This window comes from Salvelinus alpinus, chromosome 5 (genome assembly GCF_045679555.1).
Source record: "Salvelinus alpinus chromosome 5, SLU_Salpinus.1, whole genome shotgun sequence".
In the NCBI taxonomy this organism is placed as follows: Eukaryota; Metazoa; Chordata; class Actinopteri; order Salmoniformes; family Salmonidae; genus Salvelinus; species Salvelinus alpinus.
In genome coordinates this window covers 66,872,120-66,888,506 of record NC_092090.1, presented here as the reverse complement: position 1 = coordinate 66,888,506, position 16,387 = coordinate 66,872,120, and the positions used below count along the sequence as shown (strand labels likewise).

The 16,387-nt window shown below is 42.0% G+C and overlaps 1 protein-coding gene across 3 annotated transcripts in view; it reads left to right on the top strand.

The window, feature by feature from the left end:
* The window catches only part of LOC139576581 (methylcytosine dioxygenase TET3-like), a 66,812-nt gene that overhangs the window by 15,369 nt on the left and 35,056 nt on the right, over positions 1–16,387 (top strand). Inside the window, exons 1-2 of one of the 3 annotated variants that reach the window (XM_071402832.1) lie at positions 2,335–2,533; positions 3,326–3,385. The exons of 1 other annotated variant lie outside the window; for it this stretch is intronic. Coding sequence is in view for 1 of the 2 variants with exons in the window: in XM_071402830.1 (XP_071258931.1) it covers positions 3,326–3,385 (60 nt within the window). In the remaining variant the exon portion in view is untranslated. Of the gene's footprint in view, positions 1–2,334; positions 2,534–3,325; positions 3,386–16,387 lie in introns of those variants that run through there. One more of the 3 variants, XM_071402830.1, reaches the window with a different exon arrangement.

Genomic DNA, 16,387 nt, shown 5'->3' with positions numbered 1-16,387 from the left:
TATCTACTATGACTGAGATATGCGGTTCTCCCACTTAGCTATCGTGAGATGAATGTACTAACTGTAAGTCACTCTGGATAAAAGCGTCTGCTAAATGACTCAAACGTAAATGTGTGTGTGTGTGTGTGTGTGTGTGTGTGTGTGTGTGTGTGTGTGTGTGTGTGTGTGTGTGTGTGTGTGTGTGTGTGTGTGTGTGTGTGTGTGTGTGTGTGTGTGTGAGAGAAAATGGGGAGGGCTGTCTGGGGAGGCCAGGTGCAGTGTAATCAGATCAGTCAGTGCTGAGTATTGAGGTGAGTTGGAGATATAGACTACACTACGTAAGGCAGAGTAGTCCACAAACTTCAGGCGTTAGAGTCGCGTGTCTGAGTCGAGGCTAACAGACTTTATTACAGATATTTGTATCACCCATGTTGGAGCGATAATTTAGGCGTGCCACACGACGGAACCACGGCACGCCGGCAGGTACAATGACGGTGCTCGGTCGCCACCCATAACACAAACACGCTGCGCAGCCGCTCTTGCTGTACCGCTTACTACAAACACACCCCTTTACGCACACACATGCACACACACACACACACACACACACACACACACACACACACACACACACACACACACACTCTGAGTGACGTCAGAGCAGGGAATTTCCACGCCAGCCATATAAGAGGCTGAGGCTCAGACAGGCATCACAAACGCTGTGTCACTGACTGGCTGCTTGCTTTACTACCACTCTCTCTCTCTGTCGTTCTCCCTCTCTCTGTCGTTCTCCCTCTCTCTGTCGTTCTCTCTCTCTCTCTGTCGTTCTCTCTCTCTCTCTGTCGTTCTCTCTCTCTCTGTCGTTCTCTCTCTCTCTCTGTCTTCAACATGAACTCGTTCTCTTTATTTTTGTGATTTGAGCTTTTTCTTTGACTAAATGGCTGTTTAAAATGTTTTTACACTTCTCTCAAAAGAGATTGTCAGTAAACCTGTGTAACTAACAACAATGAATCCAGGTAAGCCCATATACATCGTCGCTACAGTTGCCTGGCACTCTGTGAAGCTTGGAAATTACAACGGCCAACCCCAGATACAACTTTGTTCAATAGTTGGCTGGCATTCAGAGGCACATTACTAGTGTCAGTGAAAGCTAAATCGGGAGCATATTTTACCTGCGTCTGAGACGGTACTAGCAGATCTCGCTCCCTTTAAACCGACATAAACAAACCCCCCCCCCCCCCCCCCAGACCTCCTAAATATGATCGGTATGTTCATCTCGTAGTGTCAGTTTCCTAAAAGAGAACAACTCAGAATGGAGGGGAAGTTATTTTATTGTACAACCTTGGGGGTTATTTAGTCTATCAGAATGATACAAATTAGGCAGTGTGTTTACTTTAATTTTATTTGAACTTTTGTCAATGACCTGTGCAACACAAAAGTGTTCACACGGTACAAAAATATGTTTCATATTCTACCTTGTGTTACGTTTTTACAAATTTCCATAAATTTGCACAATTCAGAAATGTTTGCTATATTACGTCAGTGTGTGTGGATCTTGAGTCAGCATGTTTAAATGGCTGTGGTGCTATGTAAGTGTCTGTTCCCCGGTACACAGAGAGAGAGAGAGAGAGAGAGTGTGTGTGTGTGCGTGCCTGCGTGCGTGTGTCCGTGAGTGTGTGTGCACTGTAGTCCAGTCCAGTTATTGCAGGCAGCCCTGACACAGATGGTCTTCAGCTATACCACATACCAGAGGCATTGTTTAGGGAAGCCGAGCTCAAGGAGATAATTGACAGCCATAGAGAGGTCCCATCCCCCAGTCCACCTTCCGTCTATCTCTCTCATTCTCTCTCTTTCTCTGTGTTATTCTCACTAACTCGATATATGGCTGCATGTGCAAGCAAGCATACACAGACCCCCCTCCCTCTCTCTCGCTCTCTCGCTCTCTCTCTCTTTCACCCTAGCAGCAGAGCTCAGGCTGGCCGCTGATTGGTTGCTTGACTCTCTTTGTGTGCGGTGTGTAGCGTGACGTTTCGCCGGCCGTGTGTGTGCGTGTGTTCATGCGAGTGTATTGTTGAAGAGGGGGTGGGGGGGAGTATTCACATCACGAGTGCAGTTAGTTTTACTCGATGGAAAGACTGAGAAAGAGAGGAGGGGGGTTTAAAGAAAGGAGAAGGAATGGGGGGAGGTAGTGCGTAGAGCAGCAGTGAAAACGATCACATAGGCTGGATTTGGAAAAAAATCCTCACTCGTGTGTGTGTGTGTGTGGTAGACCTATTAACATAGGGGAACGAGGGAGGGAGGGAGGGAGGGAGGGAGGAAGGGAGAGAGAGAGGGAGGGAGGGAGGGAGGGAGAGAATGTGTGTGTACTAGGGCTAATGTAAAACAGGATTAAAAACACAAGATGGCTTCCTGAATGGGTTGGAGCACAGACTAGAGAGAGCGAGAGAGAGAGTGATAGTAGAGGTTAGACGAGAGGGAGCTCGAGTCTTCTGATGGGGATACGGCCATCCGACGGAGAGAGAGAGCAGCACACCAAGACAGATTGGCACACTGGGTAAATATTAATTACCAGGCAGAATGCCGGACAGGGACACAGAGAGCCGGGAGAGAGAGAGGGGAGTCTGTGGGGTTTATTTGAGATAGAGGAGAGGGGGGTGGAGAGACCAGGAGGGTTAGCTGGAGACAAAACACTGCCGGCACTCTAAACAGCTAGAAGTGGTTAGAGGGGCATATCCAATGTACACTGCTGCTATTCTGTGTTCATTATTTCAGGACTTCAATTATTACTGCTGTTACTGTTACAACCCCTTTGTAGTGTATTGTAGTTGATTCTTTAAACGTGTTATTATCATCGTATTGACAGTAATCTATACACAAATAATGTATATGAATTATAAAGACGTTATAATGCATGACCATTTACAGAAATATTGTATATGTATATGTTGTCATGGTGATATTCAAAAGGCACATTGCTACAATCGTGAATAGAGGCTATCCTCCTCGTTCATGATGCATTACATAATTCCATCATTAAAATAGAATCCTTGCTCTCTCACCGTCTCTCACACTCGCTCATAGCAGTGGGGAAGCGCCGGCTTGGTTTGCCATTTGAAGGCAAATAGAAGTGATACGTGTTAGGGTCCTTCCCTGTCAGGAGGAGAGAATATGAGAAGGGGATCATATAGACGGGGTATTCTTTAGGCGCTCATGTTGTCTGAATTGACACGTCTCTTTGGAAAGCTCTTGTCGCATTGTTCGATTGATTGTTATTCTCCCCCCATTTCTCTCCCTCCCTCCCTCTCTCTCTCTCCTCCCTTTCTCACTCTCCTGAATGGCTGGAAAGGTGGGACATATTGAGGACTACAGTAAAGCCTGGTCGGTAAAGCCCAGTCTGGCAACAGAGGTAAGAGGAAGACTCCACCTGGGGCAGATACCGTGGAGACAGAGCTACTCTTTCAGACGGCGTATTATGTGCTGTGTTTCTGGGTTATTAGTGGGATTGGAGGGCTTCAGTCCTCGTGTTACTGCAGTGGGGGGGAGGGGGCACTGACAGATACACTGACTGGGCTGTCATCTGTCTGCGATTTCCCCGTGTGTCTGTTCTGTTTGTCTTGGTTTAAAAGAGAGAAGAGTAGTTGGAGGCTTGCAGACATTAGAAGGGAGGAAGGGCATATAGTGCTGCAGAAACCGGTGTGTGTGTGTGTGTGTGTGTGTGTGTGTGTGTGTGTGTGTGTGTGTGTGTGTGTGTGTGTGTGTGTGTGTGTGTGTGTGTGTGTGTGTGTGTGTGTGTGTGTGTGTGTGTGTGTGTGTGTGTGTGTGTGTACGCGTGCACTTATATCAGGGAGCTTTACACTAGCCCTTGATCAACAAACAGACAGACAGTAAATAGACATCCACATGTCATCTGTCTGTTGGCGCTCACGCCGGTGACCACGTGTGGTTTGTGTTCAGAGTTGTCTGAGCTCCATCTCACAGGAGAGGAGAGGCCTTTAAAGGCAGGCGTGAGAACAGACTTATACTGTAGCGCGGTGCAGTGTGTAGTTAGTTAGTTATCTTCCCCCTCTAGCTGGCTGCTAGCTCAGAGCGCAGGCTTTATCTGGCGGCTGCGTTTTGTGCTAGGTTGTTGTGATTAACTGGCAGGCGGCGAGGCTGGGCCGGGTTTAAAGCGTCCCGGGCTGGGCGGCAATTGGCGGCAGATCCAGGCATGTGATGAGAGAGGCGGCCAGCGAGAGGAGGAGGATGAGAGAAGGAGGAGAGGAGGTGGAACCGTACCCACAGGTTCAGGAGCCGCCGGGGAGCTCTCAGAGTTCAGAAGTCAGCCGAGGGAGTAAAAGTTAGTGGGTCAGACAGACACGCATGCGCACATGTTTATCTGGCTGTGTGTGTGTGTGTGTGTGTGTGTGTGTGTGTGTGTGTGTGTGTGTGTGTGTGTGTGTGTGTGTGTGTGTGTGTGTGTGTGTGTGTGTGTGTGTGTGTGTGTGTGTGTGTGTGTGTGTGTATACTATAGTAACCTCTAGCACGTGGCCTCTAAGTGCTGGCGCGCTGCTGTTCTCTGGTCTGCCAAGTCGTGGCACGCTTGTGTGTTTATATACGAGGTGAATCTCTGAGCTATGGGTTCAGACGGAGGATTTCATCCATGCTGTCGCTGAACTGGCAATCTATTTATAGAGACTGGCATAGCTAATCAATGTCCAGTATTCTGACGTATGTCTTGTTTTTGAATGGATTCTTTCATTGTAAGATTGGTTGTCAAAGTTGAGTTTTGGCATGTTGATGATCAGTTGAATATGAGGAAGTAGATTCAAATTTAGCCGTAGGCTTTTCTTGTTGCGCTAATGATCTTCACGGTTTCAGTTATACATGTTCAGACAGTCAGGGAATTGGTTGTCATGCTACTTTTGAACTCAGTGAACTTACTAAGGTCCAAGTGCTGACACATACTTCTCATCAGCTAAGGCTGTTGGTCACCATCTGTTGTTGTCATGATTCAAGCATCATTCTGGAAAATAGTCAAGACTGGCTCATACATCCACACAAACAACGCCCTGTTGAAGAAGCACTCTATAAAAATCAAGTTTTCACTCTTTAATTCTCCAGTGTACACATACAATATACAAATATATATATATAGTTGAAGTCGGAAGTTTACATACACTTAAGTTGGACTCATTAAAAATCGTTTTTCAACCATTCCACAAATTTCTTGTTAACAAACTATAGTTTTGGCAAATCGGTTAGGACATCTATTTAGTGCATGACAAGTAATTTTCCAACAATTGTTTACAGACAGATTAGTTCACTTATAATTCACTGTATCACAATTCCAGTGGGTCAGAAGTTTACATACACTAAGTTGACTGTGCCTATATCGACATAACCTGAAATGCTGCTCAGCAAGGAAGAAGCCACTGCTCCAAAACCGGCATAAAAAAGCCAGACTACGGTTTGCAACTGCACATGGGGACAAAGATCGTACTTTTTGGAGAAATGTCCTCTGGTCTGATGAAACAAAAATAGAACTGTTTGGCCATAATGACCATCGTTATGTTTGGAGGAAAAAGGGAGATGCTTGCAAGCCAAAGAACACCATCCCAACCGTGAAGCACAGGGGTGGCAGCATCATGTTGTGGGGGTGCTTTGCTGCAGGATGGTCTGGTGCACTTCACAAAATAGATGGCATCATGAGAAAGGAAAATGATGTGGATGTATTGAAGCAACATCTCAAGACATCAGTCAGGAAGTTAAAGCTTGGTCGCAAATGGGTCTTCCAAATGGACATTGACCCCAAGCATACCTCCAAAGTTGTGGCAAAATGGCTTAAGGACAACAAAGTCAAGGTATTGGAGTGGCCATCACAAAGCCCTGACATCAATCCTATATAACATTTGTGGGCAGAACTGAAACAGCGTGTGCTAGCAAGGAGGCCTACAAACCTGACTCAGTTACACCAGCTCTGTCGGGAGGAATGGGCCAAAATCCACCCAACTTATTGTGGGAAGCTTGTGGAAGGCTACCCGAAACGTTTGACCCAAGTTAAACAATGTAAAGGCAATGCTACCAAATACTAATTGAGTGCATGTAAACTTCTGACCCACTGGGAACGTGATGAAATAAATCATTCTCTCTACTATTATTCTGACATTTCACATTCTTAAAATAAAGTGGTGATCCTAACTGACCTAAGACGGAATTTGTACTAGGATTAAATGTCAGGAATTGTGAAAAACTGAGTATAAATGTATTTGACTCAGGTGTATGTAAACTTCCAACTTCAACTCTATATATGATGTATACATTTTAAGTATACACTGCTGTTTTCTAACATTTAGTTTCAGCTCTAGTAGTAGCTCTTCAGGAAACACTAGAGCAACGTGAGCGGTTACAACAGACTGTGCTGGCGTGATTTCTCTTCTCTTCATACGCAGTTATTTCCTTTTCAATCATCAAATGTGCACTTGCACCATGCGCAAATACACGTAGACTGTTTACCGGAAAGGTAGATGGAGCAAAGACATGAATTAGTCATTGTGTTTCTGATTACAAATGGAAAGTACAGCGCTAGCAGGTTTGGTTGAACCGTGCTGTGTCCCAAATGACAACCTACTCCTATGGGCCCTAGTCAAACACTAGCTATGTAAGGAATAAGGTGCCATTTGGAACACAGCCATGTTGTGGAATCCCCACCCTCGATTAGATTAGAAAGGGTTAACCGTGACCTAGTTTATGTGGTAACAGTGAGTGGCAGATGACATCACTGTAATTTGAGCTGTGACGAGATGGGTTGCATGTGTGCATGGGGGGGGGGGGGGGGGTAGCAGTGTCTGTAGGTGTAGTATTTACAGAAGGCGTGCGGTGTTCCAGGTTAGTTACATTCAGGGTCTTTTTGTCGTTGTTGACCTGTCACTGAATACGGTTACATGCACACAATAATGCGATTACTGTGGATGATCAGATTAATATAATAGTTCAATTTAAACATTAACATGCTTTGCAAAAAAAAAAAAATCTATTTCCCCAATAATCCTGTTTACATGGACATATCTGAAATCAGGCTACCTGATGGGACTCTGATAAATGCAGAAAATCGCTCAATCAAAAATAAACGTTCCACTACAGCGACCATGTTATTTTTGGGAAGCGTATTTGATTCTGAGTTCGGACATATAAAGTTTGTATGTGAAAACTACTTCTAAGACGCATACATTCAGTTTTTCTGAACTCATTTCATACATTCAGTTGTTCTGAACTCACTTCATACATTCAGTTGTTCTGAACTCACTTCATACATTCAGTTGTTCTGAACTCACTTCATACATTCAGTTGTTCTGAACTCACTTCATACATTCAGTTGTTCTGAACTCACTTCATACATTCAGTTGTTCTGAACTCACTTCATTCATTCAGTTGTTCTGAACTCACTTCATACATTCAGTTGTTCTGAACTCACTTCATACATTCAGTTGTTCTGAACTCACTTCATACATTCAGTTTTTCTGAACTCATTTCATACATTCAGTTGTTCTGAACTCACTTCATACATTCAGTTGTTCTGAACTCACTTCATACATTCAGTTGTTCTGAACTCACTTCATACATTCAGTTGTTCTGAACTCACTTCATACATTCAGTTGTTCTGAACTCACTTCATACATTCAGTTGTTCTGACCTCACTTCATTCATTCAGTTGTTCTGAACTCACTTCATACATTCAGTTGTTCTGAACTCACTTCATACATTCAGTTGTTCTGAACTCACTTCATACATTCAGTTGTTCTGAACTCACTTCATACATTCAGTTGTTCTGAACTCACTTCATACATTCAGTTGTTCTGAACTCACTTCATTCATTCAGTTGTTCTGAACTCACTTCATACATTCAGTTGTTCTGAACTCACTTCATACATTCAGTTGTTCTGAACTCACTTCATACATTCAGTTGTTCTGAACTCACTTCATACATTCAGTTGTTCTGAACTCACTTCATACATTCAGTTGTTCTGAACTCACTTCATACATTCAGTTGTTCTGAACTCACTTCATACATTCAGTTGTTCTGAACTCACTTCATACATTCAGTTGTTCTGAACTCACTTCATACATTCAGTTGTTCTGAACTCACTTCATACATTCAGTTGTTCTGAACTCACTTCATACATTCAGTTGTTCTGAACTCACTTCATACATTCAGTTGTTCTGAACTCACTTCATACATTCAGTTGTTCTGAACTCACTTCATACATTCAGTTGTTCTGAACTCACTTCATACATTCAGTTGTTCTGAACTCACTTCATTCATTCAGTTGTTCTGAACTCACTTCATACATTCAGTTGTTCTGAACTCACTTCATACATTCAGTTGTTCTGAACTCACTTCATACATTCAGTTGTTCTGAACTCACTTCATTCATTCAGTTGTTCTGAACTCACTTCATACATTCAGTTGTTCTGAACTCACTTCATACATTCAGTTGTTCTGAACTCACTTCATACATTCAGTTGTTCTGAACTCACTTCATACATTCAGTTGTTCTGAACTCACTTCATACATTCAGTTGTTCTGAACTCACTTCATTCATTCAGTTGTTCTGAACTCACTTCATACATTCAGTTGTTCTGAACTCACTTCATGCATTCAGTTGTTCTGAACTCACTTCATTCATTCAGTTGTTCTGAACTCACTTCATTCATTCAGTTGTTCTGAACTCACTTCATGCATCCAGTTGTTCTGAACTCACTTCATGCATCCAGTTGTTCTGAACTCACTTCATACATTCAGTTGTTCTGAACTCACTTCATACATTCAGTTGTTCTGAACTCACTTCATACATTCAGTTGTTCTGAACTCACTTCATACATTCAGTTGTTCTGAACTCACTTCATACATTCAGTTGTTCTGAACTCACTTCATACATTCAGTTGTTCTGAACTCACTTCATTCATTCAGTTGTTCTGAACTCACTTCATTCATTCAGTTGTTCTGAACTCACTTCATACATTCAGTTGTTCTGAACTCACTTCATTCATTCAGTTGTTCTGAACTCACTTCATGCATTCAGTTGTTCTGAACTCACTTCATACATTCAGTTGTTCTGAACTCACTTCATACATTCAGTTGTTCTGAACTCACTTCATACATTCAGTTGTTCTGAACTCACTTCATTCATTCAGTTGTTCTGAACTCACTTCATTCATTCAGTTGTTCTGAACTCACTTCATACATTCAGTTGTTCTGAACTCACTTCATTCATTCAGTTGTTCTGAACTCACTTCATGCATTCAGTTGTTCTGAACTCACTTCATGCATTCAGTTGTTCTGAACTCACTTCATGCATTCAGTTGTTCTGAACTCACTTCATACATTCAGTTGTTCTGAACTCACTTCATGCATTCAGTTGTTCTGAACTCACTTCATTCATTCAGTTGTTCTGAACTCACTTCATGCATTCAGTTGTTCTGAACTCACTTCATACATTCAGTTGTTCTGAACTCACTTCATTCATTCAGTTGTTCTGAACTCACTTCATACATTCAGTTGTTCTGAACTCACTTCATACATTCAGTTGTTCTGAACTCACTTCATACATTCAGTTGTTCTGAACTCACTTCATACATTCAGTTGTTCTGAACTCACTTCATTCATTCAGTTGTTCTGAACTCACTTCATACATTCAGTTGTTCTGAACTCACTTCATACATTCAGTTGTTCTGAACTCACTTCATACATTCAGTTGTTCTGAACTCACTTCATACATTCAGTTGTTCTGAACTCACTTCATTCATTCAGTTGTTCTGAACTCACTTCATACATTCAGTTGTTCTGAACTCACTTCATACATTCAGTTGTTCTGAACTCACTTCATACATTCAGTTGTTCTGAACTCACTTCATACATTCAGTTGTTCTGAACTCACTTCATACATTCAGTTGTTCTGAACTCACTTCATACATTCAGTTGTTCTGAACTCACTTCATACATTCAGTTGTTCTGAACTCACTTCATTCATTCAGTTGTTCTGAACTCACTTCATACATTCAGTTGTTCTGAACTCACTTCATTCATTCAGTTGTTCTGAACTCACTTCATACATTCAGTTGTTCTGAACTCACTTCATACATTCAGTTGTTCTGAACTCACTTCATACATTCAGTTGTTCTGAACTCACTTCATACATTCAGTTGTTCTGAACTCACTTCATACATTCAGTTGTTCTGAACTCACTTCATACATTCAGTTGTTCTGAACTCACTTCATACATTCAGTTGTTCTGAACTCACTTCATACATTCAGTTGTTCTGAACTCACTTCATACATTCAGTTGTTCTGAACTCACTTCATACATTCAGTTGTTCTGAACTCACTTCATACATTCAGTTGTTCTGAACTCACTTCATACATTCAGTTGTTCTGAACTCACTTCATTCATTCAGTTGTTCTGAACTCACTTCATACATTCAGTTGTTCTGAACTCACTTCATACATTCAGTTGTTCTGAACTCACTTCATACATTCAGTTGTTCTGAACTCACTTCATTCATTCAGTTGTTCTGAACTCACTTCATACATTCAGTTGTTCTGAACTCACTTCATACATTCAGTTGTTCTGAACTCACTTCATACATTCAGTTGTTCTGAACTCACTTCATACATTCAGTTGTTCTGAACTCACTTCATACATTCAGTTGTTCTGAACTCACTTCATACATTCAGTTGTTCTGAACTCACTTCATTCATTCAGTTGTTCTGAACTCACTTCATACATTCAGTTGTTCTGAACTCACTTCATACATTCAGTTGTTCTGAACTCACTTCATGCATTCAGTTGTTCTGAACTCACTTCATACATTCAGTTGTTCTGAACTCACTTCATGCATTCAGTTGTTCTGAACTCACTTCATACATTCAGTTGTTCTGAACTCACTTCATACATTCAGTTGTTCTGAACTCACTTCATTCATTCAGTTGTTCTGAACTCACTTCATGCATTCAGTTGTTCTGAACTCACTTCATACATTCAGTTGTTCTGAACTCACTTCATACATTCAGTTGTTCTGAACTCACTTCATTCATTCAGTTGTTCTGAACTCACTTCATACATTCAGTTGTTCTGAACTCACTTCATACATTCAGTTGTTCTGAACTCACTTCATACATTCAGTTGTTCTGAACTCACTTCATACATTCAGTTGTTCTGAACTCACTTCATTCATTCAGTTGTTCTGAACTCACTTCATACATTCAGTTGTTCTGAACTCACTTCATACATTCAGTTGTTCTGAACTCACTTCATACATTCAGTTGTTCTGAACTCACTTCATTCATTCACTTCATACATTCAGTTGTTCTGAACTCACTTCATACATTCAGTTGTTCTGAACTCACTTCATACATTCAGTTGTTCTGAACTCACTTCATACATTCAGTTGTTCTGAACTCACTTCATACATTCAGTTGTTCTGAACTCACTTCATACATTCAGTTGTTCTGAACTCACTTCATACATTCAGTTGTTCTGAACTCACTTCATACATTCAGTTGTTCTGAACTCACTTCATACATTCAGTTGTTCTGAACTCACTTCATACATTCAGTTGTTCTGGACTCACTTCATACATTCAGTTGTTCTGAACTCACTTCATACATTCAGTTGTTCTGAACTCACTTCATACATTCAGTTGTTCTGAACTCACTTCATACATTCAGTTGTTCTGAACTCACTTCATTCATTCAGTTGTTCTGAACTCACTTCATACATTCAGTTGTTCTGAACTCACTTCATACATTCAGTTGTTCTGAACTCACTTCATACATTCAGTTGTTCTGAACTCACTTCATACATTCAGTTGTTCTGAACTCACTTCATACATTCAGTTGTTCTGAACTCACTTCATTCATTCAGTTGTTCTGAACTCACTTCATACATTCAGTTGTTCTGAACTCACTTCATACATTCAGTTGTTCTGAACTCACTTCATACATTCAGTTGTTCTGAACTCACTTCATTCATTCACTTCATACATTCAGTTGTTCTGAACTCACTTCATACATTCAGTTGTTCTGAACTCACTTCATACATTCAGTTGTTCTGAACTCACTTCATACATTCAGTTGTTCTGAACTCACTTCATACATTCAGTTGTTCTGAACTCACTTCATACATTCAGTTGTTCTGAACTCACTTCATACATTCAGTTGTTCTGAACTCACTTCATACATTCAGTTGTTCTGAACTCACTTCATACATTCAGTTGTTCTGAACTCACTTCATACATTCAGTTGTTCTGGACTCACTTCATACATTCAGTTGTTCTGAACTCACTTCATACATTCAGTTGTTCTGAACTCACTTCATACATTCAGTTGTTCTGAACTCACTTCATACATTCAGTTGTTCTGAACTCACTTCATTCATTCAGTTGTTCTGAACTCACTTCATACATTCAGTTGTTCTGAACTCACTTCATACATTCAGTTGTTCTGAACTCACTTCATACATTCAGTTGTTCTGAACTCACTTCATACATTCAGTTGTTCTGAACTCACTTCATACATTCAGTTGTTCTGAACTCACTTCATACATTCAGTTGTTCTGAACTCACTTCATACATTCAGTTGTTCTGAACTCACTTCATACATTCAGTTGTTCTGAACTCACTTCATACATTCAGTTGTTCTGAACTCACTTCATTCATTCAGTTGTTCTGAACTCACTTCATACATTCAGTTGTTCTGAACTCACTTCATACATTCAGTTGTTCTGAACTCACTTCATGCATCCAGTTGTTCTGAACTCACTTCATACATTCAGTTGTTCTGAACTCACTTCATACATTCAGTTGTTCTGAACTCACTTCATACATTTAGTTGTTCTGAACTCACTTCATACATTCAGTTGTTCTGAACTCACTTCATTCGCGCAAAAGAGGGAGGCTCTCTCGGCTGGTGCTAACACATGCGCAGATCAAATACACCCCTGGAACACCGATTTAAGGTGTTTACATGTCCTAATAATTCGAAAGATTGCTCAGAAAACCAGGTGTTTTAATCGGCGTATGCTTACTTCGATTTTGACATTTTTAGATAAGCAGAGTAAGTTGTTTGCATGACTATTGTATTGTCTGCCCACTGCCATAATCAGTTTAATATCGAATTATTACTGTGCATGGAAACGTAATCATGGTCCTGATGCCTGTTGCCAAATGTCATGTCCATCTACTGTTTGTTGGATTGAGGAGGTGGGGTTTTATAGTGCCCACGTGTAGAGGAATTGAACACAAATCGAGCCGATTGTTGAATGTGATTGACCAAGTGTCAGTGCCTTCCGTTATGAGTCTCAATGCACTTGTGTCCTATAGATGACAGCCCGCAACTTCTTAAGAACGAAACCTGTCGAGCACAACGAACAATCATTCCTCATGGTTACGTTTCCATTGGTTACGTCAGATATTCGAGAATTATTACTCAGAAATCATCAAACCGTTATGCAAACCACTTCAAATCAAGTGACTGTCTCCCCATATTACTCACCGACCGAGATGTGCAGGAAACATATTGAGCCCCAATGGGATCCTAAATGACATTTTGATTCAGATTCTGTATTCACCCACTAATTCACCTCCCCCGATGCAGACTCCAGGGACCACTCAAATGTCAAGAAGGGATTGACTGTCATCAGCAGCTCTCTTGTAATGTGTCTTTTCTAATTAATGCTCTATAACAGACGCTCGTCCCAGTTCCCAGTCATGTTTCTTCCCCCTCACGGGTCCTGTCTGTGGGGCTGACTGAGTGCCCGTGGCTTGGCTTAAGTCCTGGCATGGATCATTGGCGGTGCCCTGTGTGGTTGAAGTGTTGTGGCTCTCGTCCGTGCCGGATGGCGTCTGGTTTCTCCTGGAGGATAGAATGGCTGAGCGGCCGAGCACCGCTGCCTGCCACGGTTAATGAAAAATGAATGGAGGGAGGAGTAGGAGGCTGTTGTGTCATGTCTTAAATTCTCACCTCTCTGCTGGCTGCTCTCTCTCGGAGACTGGGAACCAACTCTGTGTGTATAGTACTGTAATGAATCCAGCCAATCCACAACCTTTCTCCGCCAAACCATGACTATATGACAGGATTTAGAAGTTATCCCTGTAGGTCTGTTTTGAGTTTTCATGATACAGTATTGGAGTCTGGTGTGAAAACACATGGATCCAATCGGCTAAACTCTTAGAAAATGAAGGGGTCCAAAAGGGTTCTTCAACTGTCCCCATAGGAGTACCTTTTTTGGTTCCAGGTGGAACACGTTTGGGTTTCAGGTAGAAATCTCGTGGGTTCCATGTTGAACCCTCTGTGGAAACGGTTATACATGGAACTAAAAAGGTTCTACCTGGAACTAAAAGGGTTCTTCAAAAGGTTCTCTTAAGGGGACAGCCGAAGAACCCTTTTAGGTTCTAGATAGCACCTTTTTTTTCTACGAGTGTAGGCTACAAACGTATAGGCGATACAGTATGGCCTCAAGTGGCTTGAAAATGTTTGTTTACAACACACGTCATGGTTATTGGATATGTAGGGTATGTAGTAGTTGATGTAAAGCATGACACAGAGCAAGGCGATTGATGCTATAGGTTCTCTGCAGTGCTACAGGCAAGGATATCGCTGGACCTTTTAAAACGGGCTGCACTTGACTTGAACATATGGGGAGCTAATGTTAGCAACACACCGCCGTGCAGGGGCTGGGGAAGGTTCTCTCCCTATTCGTTCCCTTTAACCCCCTTTCTATATATTTCTCTCTCTAGCCCCCTCTCCCTCTCTAGCCCTCTCTCTCTCGCCTTCTCTTTATCTCTCCCCCCTCTCTCTATTTCGCTCACAGTGTAGCCCTCCCCCTAGGTGTTACGTTGTTGCACCGTAGTTTTATTCTCTAATATTTTCCCTCCCTGTACTGCTGTACTGTTTGTTGTCTGTCTGTGTGTCTTTGATGGATGGGTTGTAGACAGACTCCTCCCCAAAGTGTTCCAACTGAAAGTTACTACTGATTTAAACAGTATAACCTCATCGCACTAGTGACATCATCTGCTATCAATTCTACTGTCTTGTCAACTACAGTATGTAAGGGTATTATTTCCACTACTACTTTAAACCCTTTCACCCTTTCTCTCCCCCCCCCTCTCCACCCTCTTCCCTCCACCTGTTTCTTGCCTCCTCATATTTCCCTCTATTTTTCGTTCAGTCCCAAGTCTTTCCCACAAAGACCAGTCTTTCAAAAACACTATTCCTCCTTCACTTTCCTCCCCCTCTGCTGGTGCTGGAGTGTTTTTGGTGGCTCCGCCCTGGCCTCCCTTCTCTCCTCCTTTCTCCCCTTCTCTTTGTGAGGAGTGGTGGAGTGGGGCAGGCAGGCAGACCTCTCCCTCCCAGCTGGGCTGTGTGTGTGTGTGCGTGCTGACTTGCACGTGCCATGTGTCAGGAAGGGCAGAGTCAGGAGCTACTTCCCTGTCCCTCTCTGTCTATCTGTCTGTACCTCTCTGTCCCCCCTGTCTATCCATATCTCTGTCCCTCTCTCTGTGTCCATCTGTCTGTCCCCCTCTCCGTACCTCTCTGTCCCTGCCCAGAGCAGAGGAGGAGCTCACAAGTCAGGGACAACACAGAGGAGAGGACAGGGACAGAGTTAAAGAAAAAAAGAGAGAAAGAAAGAAAGAAGAAACGGATGGAGAAAGACAGAGAAATAGTAAAAACTTCAGTTTTTTTTTTAACCGGTATTAGCTGTCTTTTGGGCAATTTTTTGTTTGTTTTGAAAAGCCGATAAATACAATTGCTGCTGGCCAATTGTCCGGGAGAAGAAGAAAAAATCGAATTGCGAAATAATGTTTTTTTCCTATTCATTGATGGACATACCAGTCGATGGAAATACATTTGACTGGTCATGCTTATAGGTTCATTTTAGGTAGGTTCATTTAACATAATCTTGTGGAATTAAATTGCGGCGTGTAACGTATATTTGCAATGTATTTTATTTATCACACGTGTACAGCATACAGATACAGAGCCTTTGAGCAAAACATCTGTCAGACACTGCGAGAGCCACTCAAACAGCAAATACATAGGCAGCGGGAAGGCAGGCTTCATCGGCGCGTCACACACCACTTTGCAATGAGCTGGAAGCAGTATGCATTTTGAAAACATATACTTCATTGTTTGAAACCTGAACATTTTTATACATATGAGGCATGTCTTACCTTGCTTTAAAGTAGCCTAGCCAAAATCAGATCATATTTGTGGAGGCAATTATTTTATATCAACTTTCTTTCATTGTCCAGTAGCCAAAGGCACAACCCAAGTCATATTAGCAACCCGTGCTAGTTTTTGCCTATTAGATCTCACCTCTTTCTAAATTTCAAATAGTTATTTACCTCTCTGTCACATGAAACCGCTCTAATG